Source organism: Bubalus kerabau, chromosome 6, assembly GCF_029407905.1.
Source record: "Bubalus kerabau isolate K-KA32 ecotype Philippines breed swamp buffalo chromosome 6, PCC_UOA_SB_1v2, whole genome shotgun sequence".
Taxonomy (NCBI): domain Eukaryota; kingdom Metazoa; phylum Chordata; class Mammalia; order Artiodactyla; family Bovidae; genus Bubalus; species Bubalus kerabau.
The window spans coordinates 99,034,875-99,057,674 of record NC_073629.1 but is presented as its reverse complement, the minus strand read 5'-3'; the positions used below and the strand labels follow the sequence as shown (position 1 = coordinate 99,057,674).

At 55.9% G+C, this 22,800-nt stretch overlaps 1 protein-coding gene across 1 annotated transcript; it reads right to left on the bottom strand.

Moving 5' to 3' along the window:
• Positions 1-5,538: 5,538 nt before the first annotated feature.
• On the bottom strand, positions 5,539-18,911 carry LOC129655480 (late cornified envelope protein 1F-like). The gene is made up of 3 exons (XM_055585963.1): positions 18,835-18,911; positions 15,008-15,277; positions 5,539-6,047 (listed from the first exon to the last, which is right to left on the bottom strand). Exons 1-3 carry the CDS (start codon positions 18,893-18,895, stop codon positions 5,890-5,892), a joined length of 489 nt encoding a protein of 162 aa, XP_055441938.1. The 5' UTR covers positions 18,896-18,911; the 3' UTR covers positions 5,539-5,889.
• Positions 18,912-22,800: the final 3,889 nt, after the last annotated feature.

The window sequence follows — 22,800 nt, the reverse complement described above, 5'->3', positions numbered from 1 at the left end:
GGGGGAGAGATGCAGAAAGACAAGGAGCACCAGGGGTAAGTGTGTGCAAAGGCAGAGGATGGAGACAATTAGGGTGAGTTGAAAAAACACAGAGACAACCAGCAACCCTGCAGTGCTAGAAACCAGGAGGGGAATGGGTAAGATGTGAAGTTCATGCTGGGGACATGGGCAGGTTGAGGTTATCAGAGCGCCTTGTGTGACCTTGACTTGTGTACTGGGAACAGTAAAGCCATGGATGAATTTGAAAAAGCCAGGGAGGTTTGTGGTCGTTGTTGTGGTTTATAGAGCTCACTTGGGCTGCCGGGGTTGTAGGGGGTGGTGGGTGGAGAATGGGCCAGAGAGCACACAGCCCTAGTTGGCAGGGGAGAGTGAGGACACCTGGGCTAGGCTGGCGCCGGGGGAGGGAGAGAGGTGAGAGTGTTTGTTAATAAAGTTGAGTCAGTAGGTACTGATGAGTGAGAAGTGAGTGAGGGGGCCCCACGGGTGAAGCCAGGTTCCAGGTTGATTGTTCCGATGAACAAAGCTGGAGAGGGCTCCGAGGACCCCACTTGGTGTGAAGTCTCTCAAGCCGCTGGGCCCCTGCCCAAACACCCTCCCAGAACCTGCCTGCATTTTTACATGGAAAATGGCCTGGCATGGGCCCTCTGCACCACCGCCTCAGGTCCTGGCCCTCTGAGCAAAGGTGACTCCCCACACAGCCCCCCGCAGGAGGAGGGGGAGCCATCGGCATGCAGAGACACCATCACGTGGAAGTCATCATATCTTTTATTAATATATTATGCTACAAAAATATTCTTGGCAAAATAACATTAATAGCATCTTTCTTTGTCTTCTATTATATTCTTAAAGAACTCTTCAGGATAATTCACAGAGGTGAGAGGAAGAGGTGATTAAAAGCACAACATCAGGAATACCTTTCCAATACATTAAGATCTGAAGCTGTGTCACACAGTGAGAGTCGAGCCGGGATGTCCTGCAATCTCTCTGAGGCCCAGGAATGGTACAGGGGCTCTGGCTTCCCTTGCTCTGGGCTAGAACATTCCTTGACCAAGAGTCAGCCCCTGCCGCCCCAGCCACTGGGGGCCCAAGATGGCTGAGAGCCCCGCCAGAAACTTCTTAGACTGAGAGTCAAAAGTCCACTTTCCCGCAGTGGGACTTGGGATGGAGGGGCCCTTCAAGGCACGCTACTCTGTCACCTTCCTTGCCTGCCACGTGCTCCTGATCCCATGGCAGCCCTCAGGTGCTGGGAGGAAAGCTGAGCACAGGGCTGGGGAGCGGGGAATGCCTCACCTTTGTGGAGCCCCAAGATTGCACATGGCATCTCCCAAGCAGGAAACAAAGTCTCCATTTGACAGATAAGGAGATGGAGGCTCAGAGAGGGGCAGGGGCTTGTCCAAGGTCACTCAGCAAAGTGAAGGAGTATCTAGGCTATCTCTGGCAAGGAAAAGCCTACACTTGGAGAAAGAGCAGGGAGAGCTGAGAGGCTTCCTCAGTGGCTCATCTGTAAAGAGTCTGCCAGTAATACAGGAGACGCAGGGGACATGGGTTCGATCTCTGGGTCAGGAACAGCCCCTGGAGGAGGAAATGGCAACCCACTCCAGTATTCCTGCCTGGAAAATCTCAGGAACAGACGAACCTGGTGGGCCACAGTCCAAAGGGTTGCAGAGAGCCGGACATGACTGAACACACACACATGAGGGAGAGCTTGGGGTGTGCTGATGCTCCTGGGAAAGGGCCAGGCAAGGCTCAGGCGGTTCTCAGGCCTCCCCTTTTCTCTCCCCCAGTGTTGGGGGTGGGGGGCAGGGAGGGAAGGAATTCTGGGCTGGGAGCAGGGGCCTGGGTTCCGGTTCAGCCTTGCCCCACTGCCCAGAAGTCCCCCTGCCCCAGGGCAGCAGGCAAGCGTGCCAATTCGCGTCAGGCCCGGCTGGGCTGTTGAAGAATGGGGGTGGAGGGTGGGGGGAGTGAGGCTGGACTGATTTCTGAAACTTACTGGTTGAGAGAGCCAGACCGGGTGATTGTTTTGGCTGCTTAGATGAATTTTTGGAAAAATAACAATGTTCAAAGAACCTGAGTATTAAAGAGCCAGGAGGGACCCTACCCCACTGCCTTGCCAAGACTTCCACTCTCCTACCACATCTCCAGCCAGTAGGCCCACTGCCCCTGCGCACACACCGCTCCTGACGGGACACTCACCGCTTCTAGGGACACCTGCCATCTCACGACAGCTTTGGCTTTGCGGAGACCCTTCCACCAGCAGAACTCAGGTCTGCCTCTCTCCTTCCCTTCCTTCATTCACTCCTTTCTTCCTCTGTCCTTCTCTACACATCTCTTGGGTGGCATTTTTGTGTCCAGTGAGGACACAGGGATGAATTCACAAGACCTTGCCACTGAGGAGCTCACAGTATGATAGGGGAGCAGAGACAGTCAGTGCAGAGGGCTTCCTGGGGGACGTGCTGAGTTGCTCCTCAAAGGATGAGCAGTTAGGGGTCAAAGAAAGGCATTTTCAGGCCTGGGAAACAGCATGTGTGAAACGGCCTGTCTGTCCTGGGAAGGACAAATATGCTTCAGTCTGGCTACGCTTCATGGACTCCAGATCTTTGACTCTCAGAGCTGGTGGGGCCCTTGGTGGCCCTTTGAGCTTCCTGCAGCTTGACTTGTACGCCTTCATGGTCCCTGCCTTCACGGGACTGCTGGTGCTCAGAACAGCCTGGAGGGAGATCAGGAGACAGGGCCATGCTGACCTGACCTAGAAAGCCCCTTGGTCATTCACTCAGCTGTTCTGGTGGACAGGACCCAGGGCCACCAGGAACATGCTGGCTCTCAGTCCTTGATCTCCTCCGCCTGCCTCAAAGTCAAAGGTAAGAGTCCTAAGCCAAGGATTTAGGATCTTAACAATGCTCTCAGAGAAACAAGGGCATTTTGTGAGGAGAGGCACATATCATATGCCGGAAAAAAATGTCAGCAGTGGTGGGTGGATTATTCTAAATCACGTGAGTGACTGCAGATGGAATGATGGTTCCCTGGCCTGGGAAGAGAGAATTCAAACGCCCCAGCTGTGCAGATTTCTGTCCATATGCCTCTGGTCTTTGAGGGTATAAGTCAGCAAGTTCTCTACTGCTTGCAGGGACTTGAGGGATGTAAGTTTCAAATCCTGGCCAGTGGGTGGTTCCTCAGGGACCAGTGGATGTGGGCTGCAGATGTCTAACTCACGCTGGCTCCGGCTGTCCCGTCAGCATGTGTCTACCTGATCAGGCGGCCCATCCGTCTGCTGCCCATGTGGCTTTCTTTAAACACTTGAGTACTTAGTGGAGGGAGAGCTTGGGGTCTCCCAACCTGCTCAGAGGAGGGATCTGGGGAACCTGTAAAGTTCCTTCTAAGAACCTGGGATTGGGCTGCTTGTTGTCTCTTGATGATGAACTCCTCTAGGCCAAGAAAGGCGGCTAGATTTGGCCCCAGCGCAGAGCATGGCACTGTGAGTGTTTGATAATCACACACTGCATTAATTTACCTCTTTGGCCCCATGCCTGGCACAGATCTGGGCATGCGGTCAGGTGCTTGGACTGTTTACCAAATGCTTCATCTTTAATTAACCTCGGGCTCCATCTCAATACATCTCATGCCACACTCTGCCCTGAACAGAGGGAAATCTGGCCTCTGTGTTTCTAATTCCTTTACACTTATCTCATCCAAATAGCACTCCGCGCCATCTATTTGATGTCCTACAGGCCTTCTGAGCCTGCTTAAAAGTCAGCTAAGCCCCTTCCGGCTCAGAAATAGGAAGTCACATTTCTGCCAAGGATAAATGGACTCCAGCCTTGGCCGGGGTCAAGTTCAGTTTACAGTGTGGTACCCACGGGTCTGGCTGGACCCTGTGAAGCAGAGCTCAGGGCTCCTGCCAGGTCTCAAGTTCAAACATATTCATTTGGGTCAGAACTGAAAAGAATTCACCTGCCTGCCAAGATGCCCCTGGGACTTCTGACCATCCAATGAGTTGCCCAGAATTCTACTGTCTCAGATGGGAGGCAGCTGCCAAGCTGGGCACAATGGCACTGACGCTAATCAGACACTGCCAGGCCTGCGAGGGAAGCCCATGGTGTGGTGTCACTGAGGAGCCCTGAGCCAGCTGGGGGTCAGCAGGCCTGCCCAGCTGTGCAGCCTTGGGAAAGTACCTCACCTCTCTGGGCCTATCTTCTCACTGTTCTTTTCTGTCAAATGAGGGCCCTTTCTGCTCTTGCATTCCAGGACTCTGTAACTAATGAGCTGCCAGCCCAGTGAGGGTTCAGGGCTGGGACGCAGCCAACCTGGGCCCTCTGTCTTCTTGGCTGTCACCCTGGGGACAGAGGAGCTGGTCAGTTTCTCTGAGTCTCGGTGACCTGCCTGCCCCCATTTGGCTGCTCTGTCTCTTCAGGCCCATCACAACTATACTCCAGCCTCTCTGATTTGGCAGGAAAGCCTCTCATTGGCTCCAGGATAAGACAAGCTGGGGCACGGGACATGTGGCAGAGCCTGCTGCCAGAGCCCTTTGGCTGGAGGGACCAATGATGACTGTAGCCAAGCGGTCTCTTTGGCTGCAGTAAGAAGCGTGTGCTGGCCCATTTGGGTGAGATCTGCCTCCCTTGGAACTTTCCTCTGCACAGAGAACCTGACAGACATAGTCTGAGAGACAAGTGTTGCTTTTGAGTCACCCTGATCTAGGGCCAGGTGCTGGCTGGGGCACACTGAACAAGTCCCTTTATCTCGAACAGGGGCTCAGTTTCCTCATCTGCGAAATGGGGACAATCACATCTCACAGAACTGGCGTGAGGATCTGTGATAAAGTGAGTGTGCAAAATGCCTGCCAGACTTTGAACTAATGGCAGCTCTCATTACAAGTATCATTACCATGGAATTCCTAGAGACCCCGTCTCTAAAACTGCCCTTCTGTGCTCCTGTCCTTTGGCTCAGCTCACTCCATTTGGTCATGACTTCAGCAGCCTCTCCTGTAAGCTGAGATGGATTAATGATACCAGCCAGAACAGGGGGGTCTAGACTCACACTGCAGATCTCCCACTTGCTTTGTGACCTTGGGCAACCACCTTCTTCTCTTTGGTGAGTTTAACCATCTCAGTTTAACCATCTGTCACTTGGGGCTGGGGGGACCACCTCCCTCAGCACCAAGAGCCCTTCCCCCACCCCAGTGCTTTGGTCGGAACACTTACCAAGAGTTCTGGAGGGTCAGTTCACAGACACTCAGGGTTTTCAAAATAGCAGCATTCTCTTTCCTAAAGTACCTTCCCAGCCCCAGGATGCATCCAGGGGAAGGAAGGACCGTCAGCGTTCACATCTCTGGCTCCCAAGTCCAGTTTCACAAAAGCTAAGCCTGTCTGCCTGCCTCTCCCTCTGAGGACCCCATGGCGGGAGAAGCCAAACCGGCACGCTGGAGGACTCCACTGATCCAGGAGCTAGCCAGTTCAAAGCCACGGTCCCTGCAAGGTCGCAGTTGTCCTGGCAACCTAGGTTCACCTCCTGGGTTGGCGGTGGGGCTAGTTATTAACATCGGCCACATAAAAATAGTTTTATCAGTAGAATAAATACATTTTTCTTTTTTAATATGGACACATATTTTACAAAAGAGCCCCATAGCACTATGGGAAATTAAGATCCTTCTACAAAAAAGAAGATGTAAGTCAGATACAATAAAGCTCTAGTGTTTTAACGGATCCCATCTGGACTGCCCGAGAGGTGTCGAGCACCCCTGGAGGGTGGCAGGGGCAGTGGGTGCGGCTGCAGACCTTCCCGTCGGTTTCTCTGGCTTCTTTCTCTGCTCCGGGCAGGCATGCGGCCGAGGTCAGGAGGGTCCGAGGGTGTGCAGCAGGAAGGAGGCTACTATGCTGGCAGCAATGGTGAGGACTAGGCCCAGGGCGGCCGGGGAGCGGCCGGGCGCTGAGCTACTGGCGGGTGCTGGCTCTTCCTGCTGCTGGAGTGGGTCGGAGAGCTGGAAGAGGGGCTTGGCGGTCCCGGAGCTGTGCGTGGTCTGGAAGGGCTGTGGGGGTGGCGAGGCTGTGGTGCTGGAGGGAGAGAGATACATGGAATGTGGCACGGCCACTCAGTAGCCTTGTCCTGGGCTGTGATCTTAGAGTGCAGATCCAACAGTTTGTTGAATCTGGGTTTTCTTCCCTCATAAAATGGAGAAGGAAACAGAGGGCTCAGACGCGGAAAGTGAGCAGCCCAGAGCCACACAGCCAGCCTCCAGTGTGACCACTCAAGAGAACTGAGAACCGGGCAGAAAGCAGTGAAGTGTTTTGGGGGAGATCCATCTGGAGTCACACTGTGGCAGGCAGTCCTCACACCTACATACGCAGGGGCCCTGGCTTCCTGCTGCCCTCCCCTCCCCAGTCTGAAGTAAACAGAAAAAAAATACACAAACAGCCGCCACGTACCACAGCCACTGATAACTGAGCACCTATCGGGAGTCTGCACTTTACTACCAGCAGTATCTCTGGTCCTCAAAACAAATGTTCATCGGGTCTCACCAGCCCCCTTTCACCAGATGAGAAAACTGAGGCTCCACAAGGCCAGCTCAGAGGGAGTAGGGCAGCGCCTCTGGGGGCAGGAGCCCTGGTGACCTCACTCTGCATAGGTGATCCCTCATGAACTGATCAAAATAGAAGCCAGTTTGGGAGGTCACAGGTGAGGTTCCAGGCTCAAGAGAGCCCATGTGAAAGAGACATGGAAGGGCAGAGACAAGAGAGTGAGACAGAGAAATAAAAAGAGGTGAAGTACAGCAGGAATTGGCGGGCCAAGGCCAGCACTTGGCAGAATTGGGAAGTGGAGCTGAGGGCGGGGGGCCAGAACCAGGTTACTGGCTCAGGTCCTGGGGAGATAGGAAATGATGAAGAAAGAGAGTGGCAGAGAGCAAGGCAGGGACTGGGGAGGACACAGGACAAGGATGGAGGCATAACAGAGAGACAAGAGGGAGAGGGCTCCGGATAAACGAAAGGACTGGACCCCACAGGTGATGGACCTACCCCTGCCCTGTGCAGCCCCAGGCAGCGGAAGGCAGATGGAGATGCAGGGGGAGGATCTGACAAGCCCCATCACCCCAGAAGGTCAAGGCTGGGAGGGAAAGGCCAGGGACACGCAGAGAAGCCCCAGCCCAGTGTGGAGCCAGGATGGCCTCGCAGAAGAGGTGACACTGTGAAGGCGGCGAGACCAGCTTGCTTATGGCTGAGGGCATCTCCAGTGGTGAGAAGAGCACTTACAAACTAAGGGCCCTGCTACAGTTGTGCCAGCATGCTGCTGTTATTCAGTCACCCAGTCGCGTCCAACTCTGCCACCCCATGGACTGTAGCACACCAGGCCTCCCTGTCCCTAACCATCTCCCAAAGTTTGCCCAAGTTCATGTCCATTGCATCAGTGATGCCATCCAGCCATCTCATCCTCTGATGCCCTCTTTTCCTTCTGCCCTCAATCTTTCCCAGCATCAATCAGTAGGACACTGCTAATCCTCAAGACAGCACTACGAAGCAGGCAAGACCATTATCCCGTTTTACTTGTGAAGAAAGAGAGTCACAAAGAGGGTAAGCATTAATAACTTGTTCCAGGACACACAGCAGGGACAGGATCTGAACTGGGCACCCCGTGGGTGCTCACTAGCAGCTGACAGCTCGGCAGGGAGCCTGCCCCTCTCTGGCTGTCTGCAGAACAGGAAGCCTCCTCCCTGTAGAACACTGCCCGCTCTCCAGTGCTTACCCGCTCTCCCTGATGGGCTGCTCACGCCCCAGATAAGCCAGGAGTCCCTGTGCCATCTTGGCCGTGTTCTCACGTGCTGGGCATGCGACCCCAGCCACTGGCCACATCACTGTGGTGAGCCCTGTAAGCATCACTGCTGCAGCCCAGCCTCATCTCTGTCCCGGCCTGACCCTCTCACCCACGCTGGCTTAGCCTCGGTGGGGGGTGGGGGGTGGGCAGAGGAGCCCAGGGGTTACAAGCACATCCTTGTCTGTACATGGATCGGGACTTCTGATCAGTGTGTGTACTCGGCAGTGAAGGGGCTTGTCACTCTCTGCCCTGACCCTCCATCTCTGCTCTACTCCCAGTCATGCTGTGGCTGCAGGAACCCACCACATCGTCTCACCCTGGACTCTGCAGTTGTTACCTGTGTCTTCCTGTCTTTAGAAATTCCCAGAGACCTAATCAGGAGAGGAGGGTGCAAATGCTTGTTATGCACCACGGATGGCAGGAAGGTGTTTCTGGACAGAGAGTCTGTGGGGGGCACAAGAAAGGGGGGCAGACGGCTTCGAATGCCCTTATGACCACCCCCCAAGTCTGTCCTGTCCTGCCTCCCATCCCGTGCCAGCCTTCGGAGCACCTGAGACCTCTCACATGATTTGGTGTGGGCTGACCTCACCTTCCCGGGCTCTCTCAGGAATACTACCCTCCCCAGTCACATCTAACGTCACTGCCATTTTCTGACTCACCTTTGAAGGCCTGATTCAATGTCCCCTCACCTGGAGACCTCTTTGACCTGTCCTCAAAGCCCCAAGAACCCTGGAAGAGTTGAAGCTCCTACGAAGCCTTTCATATTTCTCACTATTCACTGCCAATGGCACCTATTTCTGCACATGAGGCTTGAGTGGGTTTTGTACATGAGGCATTATGTACAAAGCAATGCCTGGTACCCTGGGACTGCCATGTGGCATTGGCCGTTTTTAGCATGATTATGACGTTTGTGTCTTCATCTCTCTCACTGATAGCGTTCTCCACGTATGGAGCACTTCTTGTATGTTGGCAGACCCTGTGCTCAATGCTATACATGTGTCATCTTATTATCCCCATCTCCAAGATGGGGAAACTGAGCCTGAAGATGTGCAATGGACTGTCTGCCTCCCCAGCCTCAGGTGGGCTGAGGTGCCATCCCTAAACTCAGAGATGGAGAACCTGGGAGTAAGCGTGGTACTTCCTGTCGAGACCTCACATACCTGTGGATGGAGGCTTGCCAGGGTCAGAGAGGACGCCCCTGTGGTCTCAGCCCTGGGAGGGGATCTTGCCCATACCCAGGAGGGCCACTACCATAGCCCCTTCCCTCCCTTTCTTTTCTAGAAAAGTCCCTCCCAGCTGCTGCCCTATCTTTTCAGCTCAAGCATCCAGGAAGGCTGGCCTCAGAAGGGAGGCTGAGCTGCCACCTGAGATGCCCAGAATGGGAACCAAGGCTGGCTGCAGCCAGCCCCAGTGTAAGAAGGGAGACAAATAGAGATCTTGAAAACTATGTCTCACAAGGTGCCCAAAGGCATTTGCTTTCACACTTTGAAAACCAAAGATGCAAGCTCCCCCTTGGAGCCTGAGTAGGGGTTTTATATGTTTGGAAGGAGTCCCAGGGAAATGGAGTGAGGTTGCTGGGGGGGTCGCAGTAGACAGAAATCCTCTCCAGATGCCCCCACATCTTGGGCCCCCTCTAGAAAGCCCAGGCCCCAGTCCAGATCCCACCCCTGCCCCAGGCTCATGCTGGGGAAAATCGTCTCATGGCAAAGCGGCCTCAAAGCCAAACCAAACACCCCGAGTGTTCCCAGGCTCTGCAGACGGCTGGCTCCAAGGGCAGGGTGTGCTCAGAGCTGACAGGGACCCCGGTGTGGGCAAGGACCCTCTGTCTGGGTGAAGAGCCCAAGGTCCCTGTCCCCTGCATGACTTTGGGCAAGTCCTGCCCTCAAGGCCTCAGTTTCCCTGTGTACAATGAAGGAGCAGAAGCAGACCCTTGGCTTTAAAGTGTTTTCGAGCTGCAGAAGCCAGAAGTGGGATCACAGGCAGAAGCTGAAGGTATAATGCACAGGAACGCAGGGCTGGTGGCTGAGATGCGGCAGCTGGCTTCCCTGAGGGCCCACTGCGGGGCTTCCTGGAGTAGGGCCCCCATCCTGGCACTAGAGGGTCCCTAAGAACCACCCAGGACTGGGTCTGGGGAGTCCTGGGGCTGTGGCTTTCTTGCAGTACAAGCAGGTGGGCTCCTCAGAGGGCTCCAAGGAGACAAAATGGAGATGGAGCTGGAGGCATGAGGGCCTGGCTGATGGGTGGCCCTGCTGGCTTGGTGTGGCCCTCGCGATGTGGTCAGGCTGGAACCATCTGGGCAGACCGGGCAAATGCAGGCAGAGATCTAAAGTGACCGGTATGCCCACAGCTCCCTGTCCTGATATCTAAGGCCCCTGCCAGCCTCCAGGCCCTTGGCCACAGGGCCTTCTCTGTCAGGACTGCCTTCACCTTCCTCTCAGCTTCCCTGGATCACTTCACCCCTCAGGATCCCCGACCTTCCTCCCCTCACTGACTGGATTCCCTGCCAGGCACAGGCAGGCTGGCTGTGGCTGCAGGGCTCTTTCAGCCGCACCATAGCTGGGAGAGGTCCCTGCCTGGCCATGATCCAAGGCTCTTCCTGCTCTAGTCCCCACCAGCACTGGACGTGGGCTGGGCACCCTGCATGTGGCCATCACATTCTTGTTTAATTGTGTGCTGCTCACCCAGGGGCTCATTTAAGCCTGAGGTGCGCTGACGGCCCAGGAGCCATTTCCCGCTGGGGGACAGGGCAAGTGGTGCCCTAGATCCGACTCTGAGAGTCAGCCACCAACCAGGGGACAGATGTTCCTGAGTGTCACCAGTGGCCCGATGCCAGCTCACCACTCTATAAGCACCATCTTTTTACTCTAAGCCTCAGAGCAAGGACGAGGAGGGTCTGGGGATGCTGCCCAAATTTATCTGTGCTCCCATCCACTGAGTGATCTTGTTCTCTGATCAGATGGGGTCCTGGCATCATGAAGAGACGCTGAGCACCCCGAGAAAGCTGAGCTGGAGAACCTCAGGGCAGGCCGGCAGGCCAGTGGGAAGTGTGCAGAGCCCTCCCAGGGGCCCAGGGCAAGAGGACATAGTTCTCTCCTCCTCTGCGGGGCCTTGGGCCATCTGCTCAAACCTCGGGGGGAAACCGAGGCCCAGGAGGCCAATGACCCCCTGCTTATGCGTGTCCTGCACCCCCACTCCTGTGTGGAGGCACCTGCAGGGCTCTGCGTCCACCACAAACAGACGCCCACCTCTGTGCTTGGCTTCCGGCCGTGCCCAGAGCTTGGGAAACGCTCTCTCCCCTGCACCTGCTCCCTCATGACTGTCCCAGCACCCTGCTCCCTCATTTATCCAACTCCCTGCCTCCCCTAGTGCCCGAGCACACACACACACCCTCACGGCCCAGTGGTGGACTGGGGAACAGCAGAGCTGGTGTGACCTACAGAGGACAGCCAAGGCACTAACTGCAAAAGGAGAGACCTAGGACTGTCCCAGATCTGACCGATCGGGGCAGTGGCCTGCACAGAGCCTGCGTGGGAATCGACTCCGCCCTGACCTGCCCCCCTGCTGGTCATGCCACTGCCCTGCTGCCCCCCATCCGGCTGACAGACGCGGGGGGGTTCCCTGACAGCGCTCCACCATGGCTGCTCAACCATCTGCGGACATATGCCCCACCCCTTCCTTGGGTCCCCATAAATCATCCTGCCACGAGCCGCTGCTTCTCTAAACTTCCTTCATTGTGTTTACATCTGTGGTAATGAGGGGCGAGGGGAGGCCAGCCTGCTCCAGGTGGCGTCCTGGTCGGGCTCTTCAGCCCCCTCCTCACTCTTTCCCTGCTTCTCTGACTCATGCATGCGGTCAACAAACGCTCCACGAGGCCTCTGATGACCCGGAAAAGTCAAACCCAGCTCTGATCCCCAGGGCCTCCCAGCCTAGACGCAAGTGAGGAACTGCTGTCTGTGTGAGAGCATGCCAGGACAGGGGCACCCGAGGCACCCATGGTCGGTGTGGGTGGGGTGAGGAGGGGGGCTGTAGGAGCCGGGGCAGGGGGAAGCACAGGGAACACGATGTGGGGAGGAAGGGGAGGAAGAGGGAGACGCTTGCCAGGCAAGGACACAGGGGCGTCTGCATGGTGCTGGACGACTGTGACTCTCAGCATCTGACAGACCTGGCTGCAGCTTCTGACTCCCTACCTGACTTGAATCTTGAATATTCATTGGAAGGACTGAAGCTAAAACTCCAATTCTTTGGCCACTTGATGCGAAGAGCCGACTTCATTAGAAAAGACCCTGATGCTGGGAAAGATTCAGGGCAGGAGGAGAAGGGGACGACAGAGGATGAGATGGTTGGATGGCATCACTGACCCAATGGACATGAGTTTGAGCAAGCTCCGGGAGATGGTGAAGCAGAGGGAAGCCTGGTGTTTTGCAGTCCATGGGATCACAAAGAGTCGGACATGATTGACCGACTTAACAACAACAACAGCAACGACAACCTGATTTGACACACGGTCTTGGGCAAGTTACCTGACCTCACTGAGTCTCAGTTTCCTCCTTAGTCAAGTGAAGCTGACTTCCGGGACTCTTGACAAGACTGGGGGTCATGATGGATGTAAGCAGCTGGCACAGCAGGAGCTCAGCAAATGTCCACTCACACCCATCCCCCCTCAGAGAGAGAAGCAGGGACAAAGGTGGGGGAGGGCCATGCACAGTTTGCTGGGGGGCAGCATGCAGCTCAGCCAGGACCGGGCCTCAGCGGTCCCACAGGAGGAGGGCAAAAGTTCTGCATCCAAGTGCACCCGGTGAGGGGTGGGGTGGCAAGGGAAAGCTCTGAGAATCTCAGACTGAGGAGGGCGCTGTGCCGGGGCGTGACTGGGGGCTGGAGACTCGGGAGGACCTCGCTTCAGGATCATGGGTGGAAGATGAGGTCAGGGAGAGGGAACGGAGAGCAGAGGATGGAGCCAGTGGGGTTGACAACGGTTTTGTGCTCAGTTGTGTCTGACTGTGCGACCCCATGGACTGTAGCCCGCCAGGCTCCTCTATCCGTAGAATTCTCCAGGCAAGACTGGAGTGGGTTGCCATGCCCTCCTCCAGGGGATCTTCCCGACCCAGGGATCAAACCTGGGCCTCCTGCATTGCAGGCAGAGGGGGAAGCAAATTGAGAAAACCCTGAATGGAATGAATGCTCCAAGGAAAACAGTACTGTCAGAAGGGCTGCAACGGACTCCAGGGCCCCTCCAGAGAGGTCTCCTCTGCTTCCTCTTGGAGAGTGGGAAACTTGGAAGCTCTACGAGGATGGGTAGGGTGAGACCTGGGAGTGGCGGGAGCTGGGCCCTTGCATCTAGGTCCTCGGGGACCTCAGCGCTGGCTTCCCTGTGACGCAGAGAAACTTGCAACAAACAGGCTGCCGGTTGGTGGAACCCTCCTTCTCTAATCCAACCAGATGGAAGAAAGTTATCCAACCACTGTTTATCTATTGGGACTGAGAAGAGATCCCTCTAGTCAAAGAAAAGCTGTTTTCTTCTCCTGAAACCAGGCTCTGTATTCCAAAGAGACATTTTGTGAAAAGGAAACCGTTTGGAGTCATTTGCTGAAATTTACCTTTCAGACGTGGTTAGGAGCTGGGGGTCTGTGGCTGGAGTTGACAGCCCAGCCTCCCTGCTGTCACCCCAAGGGCCAGACCCACTGCTGGCCGTGTCTGGTCACCTGGCAGGTTGATCGGGGCCCAGGGTGAATGGCCTGACTGGGGGGTTTCATGGGCTGCCAGTCGCTCCCTGGTGGCCCGCGAGCCCTCTCCAGGGCTGAGGAGCGGCTCTTGGTAACGCTGTGCTCTTGTTCCTGGTTTGAAGGAGGCAGACCATGGCAGCACAGGAGCCAAATGTGTCAAGGCCAATATAGCCACAGCAGTGACCCCGCCTTGGGCAGGGCGGACCCGTGGGACCCCTGAAGAAGCGTGTTTCCTGGTAACCCAAGGCAGGCGCTCCGAAACCAGTGTAGGCCCAAATGAGCAATGGACTCGACTCTTACTGGCTGGGAGGCTCTTTAAGACATTGCACAGGCCGCACATTAAGGCTGTAGACTGGACTATGTCAGCTTTTTGTCTATGACTCAGAGACCTGGCTGAGGGAGGATATTGAAGGGAATTCCTGTGCAACCCTGGACAAGCCCCCACCCCAGGCCTTGGTTCACCATCGGTAAACTCCGAGTTGGATCCACGTTTCCCAAAGCTGCTCAGAAGACTCTGGTGCATGTTCAACAAGCAGCTTTCCCAGTCCCTGTGCAGCACGTCCCCATAGATCAATCAGGTCCACAGTGGGGCCTGGGATATCATTTAACAAGTACCCAAGGAGAGTCTATCTAGGGATGCTGAGGAAAACCCCAGGAAATGATCTTCAGGGTCCGGGTGGAGACTCTGAGTCTCCAAGGGCCTGGTGCTGGGCACAATGTCCAGCGCTGGGCTACCACGGTGGGCAGGACTCTGCCCTCCCTGGCGGTCACTCCCTGGGATGTCCTGGCTGCTTTGGTGACACCGTTCACCAGATGTGGAGATTTCTGCCCCAAAGTGGAATCTAGGGAGACCACTCAGTGCTGGGACTGCTGGTGGAGGTTGGAAAGCAGTGCCTTGGTTACAGCAGGAGCTGTGAGCACAGACAGGCCAAGGGAGTGCTGCAGGGAGACACGGGCAGAGGACAGAGAAGGACGATTGCAGCACCCGCCAGCCCTGAACAAGGATATCACAAATCCCTCAGCCCCTCCTCAAAAGGAGCCTACGGCCATCACCTGCCATCTCTCTGACCTGCTGCAGAGGTGTTGGCCGCTCAGACCATTCAGAAGGCTCACAGCCTTCTGATGTACCCAGCCTGTTCCATTTTCTCCTACTTTCACCTTCTGGCCCCTGGGACAAATGGGGTCTGCTGTGCACCCCAGGTGCCTCCAGGAAAGCTAAGGGCAAAGCAGAGTTTTGTCCACTGCACCTGAAGGGAGCTGCTATTCACTCACCTTTAACTGTGGGAAACTGACAAGTCAGGTGTGAGCATGCTCCACAAACCCTGCAGGATTAACAGGGGACGAGCCTATTCCGATAGAGCACCCACCCGCCATGCTTCCTCAGAGCCGGACTTGTGGATGACAGAGCGTGTCCGACCCTGGGTGGCTCTGAGGTAGGCTGGCCAGAGAGAGGCCCAGCTCCTGGCAGACCCGCCCTTGCAGCTCACCTGTCCTCGATGCGCACCCAGAGGTCACTGAACTGCCGCGGCCGCTGGTGTTTGTTCTGCCGCTTGAGCCACTTTTTCTGCCGCCCAAACTCCTCCAGCTGGCTGAGGCTGTCGGGGAGCAGCAGGTGTGGGGACAGCGCTGGGTCCTCCTCCTCCGGTGGGGCAGTGGGGGGCGCCGAGGGGGCTGCGGGCACTGCAGCAGCTGGGGTCGCTGGGGCGGGGCTCGCCGAGGTCCCCACGGGTGGAGGTGCAGGGCTCCCGGCGACAGGGCTGGAAAGGGGCAATGGCAGGTGAGGCATGTGCGTTGGAGCCTGTCACTCACGTGTGACAGGGCACACAACTCAGTGGGCGGGTTGTCATGGCAGGAGAAGGTGCCAGGGTGCCCCGCTGAGAGGCACCCAGGAAAACCATTGCCTGGTGTGAAGAGAGAGAGCTTTGATTCCTTCTTTCATTTATTGACTCAATGTGTGAAAGTGTAAATCGCTCAGTTGTGTCCAACTCTTTGTGACCCCATGGACTATACAGTCCATGGAATTCTCCAGGCCAGAATCCTGGAGTGGGGTAGCTTTTTCCTTCTCCAGGGGATCTTCCCAACCCAGGGATCGAAGCCAGGTCTCCTGCATTGCAGGCAGATTCTTTACCAGCTGAGCCACAAGGGAAGCCCAATATTGATTCAATAAATATTTATTAAGCATCTACCCTGCACCAGGAACTTTCTAGGCAGTGTCAGTCTATTTACCAAAATAGGCAAAGGCCTTGCCTTCTTCGCGCTAATATTCCAAAGCAGAAGACAGAGAGGAAAACGTGCATGATGTCAGACAGTGATAATTGCTGAGGAGAAAAATAAAGCAGAGTCACGAGGGACCGCGTGAGCCATGGGGCGGGGGCTGGCAGGGAGGACAGTTTGGTCCCCGTTGGTGACATTTGAGCCTAGACTAGTAGGAGTGAGCCCTGAGTGGGTATCTGGTTCTGTATCTGATCTTGGTCAAGGTCTTGTTCATTCAGCAGCTCTGGCTGAGGGGCCTGAGGCAAGCTGCCTAAATGTAATGTGTGGCACCTCAGTCTCCTGCTCCGAAAAACAGGGATATTACAGCCAGTGCCTCATAGCTGCATCACGATGATTTTGTGAGTTAACAAAGGCAAAGCACTCAGAAATGGTGCCTGGCAAATAGCGGCTGAAACATTCTAGTAATTAACATCCTTAAATATGAAATATTCACATTGCTGCTGTGTCATTTGTCTAACATGCGTCTCCTGAGCACCTTTTCAGGGGAGGCAGGACAGCTTGGAGCAGGTTAGAGCTCAAGCTGTCCTGGGCTCTAACGTGGGTTCACTCCCCGGCTCTGCACCGTCCAGGCTCTGTGGCTAAGGGCAGGGACACAAGCGTCCAAGCAGCTGCTGGCTATAAGCGGAAGTTAGTACTACTCACTTCATAGGGTTGTCATGAGGATGAGAGACATGAGGTCTTAACACAGTGCCCGGCACAGATCTGGCCTCTCTTTAATGCCGCCCACAAGTGAATGGAGCTGGCTGCCGCAGGCACTGACGTGCAATTAAGCGTGTGGTGTGGAATCCATATTCCATACAGTGGAGCACAGACACCCTTCAGCCTGGAAACACCCTCCACTCTGCTCCCTTTTGTTCTTTCCTCCCTGTGGTCTACATGGAATTCCTGCTGGGGACATCTGACCGTGGGGGATGTTGGGCATGGTCCCAAGAATTGTAAAGGCGAGGTGGTGCCCAAGGGAGTCTGTCCCCCAACTCCATTCCCGCATGCATGAAAGGGGTGAGGGATTTCTCTCTCCTTGAAGGACAGAAGGCATCAGCTCAGCCTGTCCTCCCCCAGCCCCCACGGCAACCCCAGATTCCCAGGGTCCAGGAGATGCCACAGCTGCTGGGGAGATAATTCAAAACAGGCAGACAAAAAGATGGATCCAGGAAGCACCTGTGGTCGATGATGGCTTTTATTGTTGGGGCCTCCTCGGCATCCCCGCCCCCTCACCCCACCCGCAGGATTTCAGCGGAGACTCAGGCTGAGAGCAGGCCAGGGTCCATGGGGGCATCCCCCCACTACTGCCTGGGCTCTGAGATGAATAGGAGCCGAGGCAGCATTGCTCAGCTGCCTGCACCCCTGCCCTGTTGGGACAGACACAATGAGCTTTGAGGTGAAGGTCCCTGGGGCCTGTGGGGAGGGGGAGCTTGAGGAGGGCCTTGTCTCTGAGGCTACCTTGGGTCCCTTACCCTTCAAGCACACGCCTACCCTTGACCCAGTAGAGACTGATTTGTACTGGGCTCAAATAGTCAGGAAGAGCAATCTGGTCAGGCTGACTCAGAAGATAGAAAGGGGAGGAGTCCAAGGTTTGTAAGTTCCTCCAGAAGTGCCATGGAGACAGGAGGGCATTGGCCTGGAACTGGGAGACCAGAAGTTCCAGGCTCCAGGCCCATCTTTGCAGAGTGAAGAGCAAGGCTACAGTCATTTCTGAGCACCTCCCACCCCTGAGCCTCACCTCCAGCCCTTGAGGGAGTACCAGTTGTGGTGAAGACCTCAGGAAGTCCCTAGAGCCAGACTCCCATTGAAAGGAGCTCTGTGTCCTTCTGCAAGCGGCTTCACCTCTCTGGGCCTCAGGTGCCTCAATTTTAAGGTGGGGACGCTCATCGTTCCTGCCTCACGGGGTTGTCGTTAGGATTTGATAAGCTAAAAGCACTTAGAACCCAGTACACAGTGGGTAGTCAATAAACATTAGCAATGATTATTCAGGGCTTCCCAGGTGGCACTAGTGGTAAAGAACCCACCTGCCAATGCAGGAGACAGAAGAGATGCGGGTCCGATCCCTGGGTCGGGAAGCTCCCCTGGAGGAGGGCATGGCAACCCACTCCAGTATTCTTGCCTGGAGAATCCCATGGACAGAGGAGCCTGGTTACAGTCCACTGGGTCTCAGAGAATCGGACACAACTGAAGCAACTTGGTACACACGCACACATGATTATTCAAGCTTCTTTTGGACTCTGGGTTCATCAGGGACAAGGGCCTAAATCGCTCTGGCCATCGCTGTGAGGAAGGCTCCTGCTCAGGTTGGCCTGGTTTGGGATTCTGTCATTGTCTTCCAGGGCCGCCCAGCATGCGCTGACGCCTCTCCATGCCCAGCCTGTTGCTGGCACTGTGGACCGCAGGTAAACCCAGCTGGCCTCTTCCCTTCGTTGGCTTCCAGCTTAGAGGGAGAAAGGAAACCCCACAGGAAGAGAGGATGGCCTCTATCTGGCTCTTTGGGCTGAGTGAGTGTGCCCTGGCAGGAAAGTCAGGGGCGAGAGACCTGGCCAAGAGACAGCAACAAGCAGGTATAGTCAGAGGAGGTGATGAAGGCAAGGTTTGGGTGGGGCTGAGACTCAGGGAAGAGGCCTGGCCACTGCCTGTTGTCACTACGGCCCCATCCTGATTCAAGGCCTGGGCATCCACCAGGTCTTCTAGGCAGCAACCCAGAAGTCCTACAGGGTCCCTGCACCCCACCGATCACCAGTCTCTAAATCTTGAACATCTCTCAAGACTTAGTGCTCTGCGCATTCCCACCTCTACTCTTCCCTGCCGTCCTGACCTCCTGCCAGGATTACACACCAGCCTCCTCCCGGTCTCCCCACCTCCAGCCTAGCCCCCACTCTTGGGTGCCTGGTGAAGGCCAGTCCCTAGGAGGCCCCAGAGGGAGACTCTGCCCTCCAGGCCTGAGCAGGAAGGCAGGGTATGGCCCTCTGTGCAGCACGTGGTCAGGCATGGCGTGTGGACCAGCAGCAGTGGGCCAGCCAGTCCCCCGCCCCCAGAGGCCCTGGCTGCTTACCTATGGATGGTCTGCCCCGCGGGCGTGTGTTCCACCTCCAGCCCTGCCTGCCGAAGGACATCGATGACTGTGTTGTTCCCCAGAAAGTGACCTGGAACACAAGAGACAAAGTGGGCTCAGCCACATACCAGGTCACCGGTGATTGGAGAAAGCCCCAGGCCGACGGCCTAGGCCAAAGCCAAGGGCCAGACTCCCTGAAAGGCAGTGTGGTGTAGCTGGAAGATGGGCCAGTGCCACCCTGCCTGGATCCAAACCCCGGCTCTGTTGCTCATCCGTTGTACCGCCCTGTGCCTCAGTTTTCCCATCTGTAAAGTGGTAACGATTGTACTAGCAGCCTCGAGGGTTGTTGTAAGGACTCCAGGAACACTGGTTGGCATGCAGTAAAGGCTCACCGTGTTTCCTGTTGCATCACTGTCCCCACACCATCAAGCTGACCCCAGCTGTAGACTGTCCAGGCAGGGACAGCTTCCAGGAGTCACACAGGGACCAGCTCTGAGAAAACCTCCTCCAATGGGCCTCAAGGTCCAACAGGTTTACGGCTCATCTTTGTCAGTTCCACCAGCAACTCAAGTTTCCCTCCCTAGCAGGGAAATGGAGGCGGGGTTCTGTGTGTGCATGTCTGTCTCTTCACTAGACTCCAAGAGGCAGGGACCACGTGGCCACTGCCCCACACATGCTCAGCACTCGTTGTCTGGATCTAAGACTTTGAAGATTTGTTTGTTCACCATCTATCCAATATTTATGGATCACACACTGCGACCCAGGCCCTGGGGTGTTCCCTGAAGACTCACTGAGGTGTAAGATTCTGGGCAAGGACAAAGTAGTAGAATTCTGTGTGTTGGGAGACAGGCTTCCCAGGTGGCAATAGTGGTAAGGAACCCACCTCCCAGTGCAGGAGACAGGAGAGAGATGGGTTCAATCCCTGGGTCAGGAAGATTCCCTTTAGGAGGGCATGGCAACCCACTCCAGTATTCTTGTATGGAGAATTCCATGGACAGAGGAGCCTGGTGGGCTATGGTCCATAAGGTCTCAAAGAGTTGGACATGAATGAGGCAACTTAGCACTCACTCATGTGTGTTGGAAGGGGAGGGGGCTGGTCTCCATCTCACCCTGCACCCACTAACCATTCATCCAACAGACTTTTATGACACAGTTGCTATGACCAGCCCCGGAGCAGACCCTGAGAACACAGAAGTGAATCATTTGACCCACTGCCCCAGATGAGACCAGGTTTGGCCCTCAGGCGGGATGCAGGTTTGAGATCTGGGAATACGGTGGAGGCTCTCCCAAGTTCCAGTTAGGGAGGCCCCTCGAGAGGCCAGTCCCTGCTGGGAGTTGGCCCCTCCTCTGAGCTGGACCTCAGTCTCCCCACTGTTCAATGTAGGCAGAGAGGTGGTGGCCCTGCAGCCTCCCAGCTCAAGTCCTGCCTGCAGTTCTTCACCCGTGGGCACTTTGCTCCTCTCCTGCTCATCATTCACCCCAGAACCTGAGGGGAAATTCTTGCACTCTCACTCTAATTGCCTGTGATGGATGGTGACAGGTGGGAAGCTGGGAGGTCAGCATGTTGACAGCCCCAGGGAGATCCAGGGAACAAGCACAGGAGGTGGACAGGCTGCTGGGGAACGGAGGGAGGGAGGTTGGGACTGCACAGTAGCTGGATGGGGAAGTGGGGCGGTGAACCCAGAAGCACCCCCACCAGCCAGGCCTATACACCTCTGGGCTGGCTTCAAGACGCCCCAGCAAGCCCACCACCTGACAGTCTCCCTCTCAGTGACCTGCCACAGTCCCTGACATCCCACCTCTGGGTCACTGTGAACCACAGGTCTGGGAATGACCTGTGTCTTTGATGGAACCCCCCACACTCACTCTGGGGCCCTGGGCAAGCCCCTTACACCTGGACACTCTCAGGGTCTCTGTGGACAGGGAGGGACTGGGCTGCACCACATGCTCCCCTGGCTGCCACGCTCACGGGGACTCCAGAGACCCTTATGAAATTGTGCTCTCCCTCCCTCCTCCTCTCCCTCCTCTTCTCTACTTATTCATTGCATTTATCTGACAAACACCGAGTGAGTGCATATCCAGAGCTGGATGGTGGTGAACAGGTAGGGAGCTGTTCAAGGCACTCATGGTCTTGAGAATCAAGGTCTTTTGATCCAGGGTATGCACAATGCTAAGGGAAGCACAGGAGGTGGTGCGGGCACTCAGGAGGCCTCTAATTCAACCTGGGGGCAGGGCAGACTTCCTGGAGGAGGCATCGCTAGCTGAGGGATGGGATCAGAGTTAGCTAGGTGAGGATGAGAGTGGGGCAGCGGCAGGCAGGGGTAAGGGCATGTGCAAAGGCTAGGAGGTCAGTGAGGCTCATCTGACCCAGAGAGCCCTGACCCAGTGTTAGGGTGGAACACAGAGGATTCTGCCAAGGCTGTGAGTCTCCCCTATGTGATCCCAGGCAATTGGCTGCCACCTGCCTCAGTTTCCCTGTATGTCAGATGGGCCTGGATCCCTGTGGCTGCCTTCTCAGGGAGGCTATAATAAAGTCCTAAGAGGCAGGAGGAGTGAACATCCTTTGGAAAAGCCCAGCGTGCACCTTTGAGCAAGGGACTGAGCCAGTCCTGGGCCGGGGCCACCGAGTTGACCCCACCCTTGCCTGCCCCCATGCGTGATTGGGCTGGAGGGGCACCCGGTGTGGCAGCTTCCAGCACATAGCCTGCAGGAACTCCCTACCCGCAGCTCTTGGAATGCACTCCTGGCAGCAAAGGCCATTCCTTCCCTGCGTCCATGGAGACCCATTTAAAGACAGGGGCCTCTGGGCCCAGCAGTGGTGCACAGAGAAGACGCCAAGAGCCACAGGGAAAACAGGGCACCCAGGCTGCATCAGAGCAGGTGGCCGTGTGGCCGCTTTGAAAGGAGCATTCCTGGAGCTGATGGAGGGGGCATTCAGAGGGGCCCAAGCCTTGTGGGACACTGGCTGGGTCCTGAGCACTGCCTGGCAACATTTCAGTGTCTGGTCTGCATCCTGTCTGCTCCCCCAACCTCAGTAGTTCCAGACCCTTACTGTGGTAAGACCCCAAACAGAAGACTTCAGATACTTCGAGAAGTAGGAAGCAATCAGCAATTTTTTTTTCGAATTCCTATAAGCCTTACGGGCCTTCATCTCCTTCCCTCCAGGGGGGGTGGTGTCTGTCCCCTGCAAGGGGCAGCTCCTGCAGGAGGCCCCCCTCCTATGGGGTTCCTGCCCCAGGACTGTCCAGCAGAAGCCCTCACTCCTGACCCCAGGTTCCCATCGCCACTCCCTTCCTCTCCCTCTTTGAGGCTTGGTGTCACAGGACACCACAGCACTGTTCTGTCCTGTTTTCTTCATAGCTCTCACTGCTTCCTCTCTGTCCTCTTAGTGGGTTCCTCTTTCCCTTGCCTGATCAATGTGGGTGCCCCTGTGAACACCGTCCACGGCCTTCTTTTCTTCTCACTCTATTCACAATCCAGGGAATGTGAATCCATCCATTTATATAGTTTCAGTGACCACAGGGCCGTCACTGAGATGTCACTGACCACAGCTGCTATTCAGGACCTGCTGTCCTAGCCTGGACCCATTTGTCCAGTGGCCTCCTGAGCATCTCCCACCCAACTCCTGGGTGTGTCTCAGCTGAGCTCTGCTACCCTTGTCAGATGGACCCATCTTTGCTCTTCCTTCTGTCTCCTCATCCTCGTCCCATCAGTCACCAGAGTTCCCCAAATCCCTCTGAACCGTGCTCGACCCTGGCCCAGGTCACCACCAACTTCTGCCAGAATCACTGCATGTAGCATCCTCCCCACTCTCTCCAGTTCACTCTCTTCACCACGGCTGGAATGAGCTCCCCACACCCCAGAGCTGCCTCTGTCAGAACGAGTTCCCAACAAGCCACTGGAGTGGAGACCAAGAGCTTTGAGAAGGCAAGGGACCGTGCCTGATCTATCTTTGTCCCCAAGGCT

What these genes read in the sequence shown, in the direction of transcription:
- LOC129655480 (XM_055585963.1), bottom strand. Translation starts at nt 18,895, where the DNA reads ATGTCCTTCGGCAGGCAGGGCTGGAGGTGGAACACACGCCCGCGGGGC. An exon ending in GCGGGGCAGACCATCCATAG is followed by an intron (nt 15,278 to 18,834) that starts GTAAGCAGCCAG and finishes GCCCCTTTCCAG; the next exon opens with CCCTGTCGCCGGGAGCCCTG. An exon ending in TGGGTGCGCATCGAGGACAG is followed by an intron (nt 6,048 to 15,007) that starts GTGAGCTGCAAG and finishes CTCTCCCTCCAG; the next exon opens with CACCACAGCCTCGCCACCCC.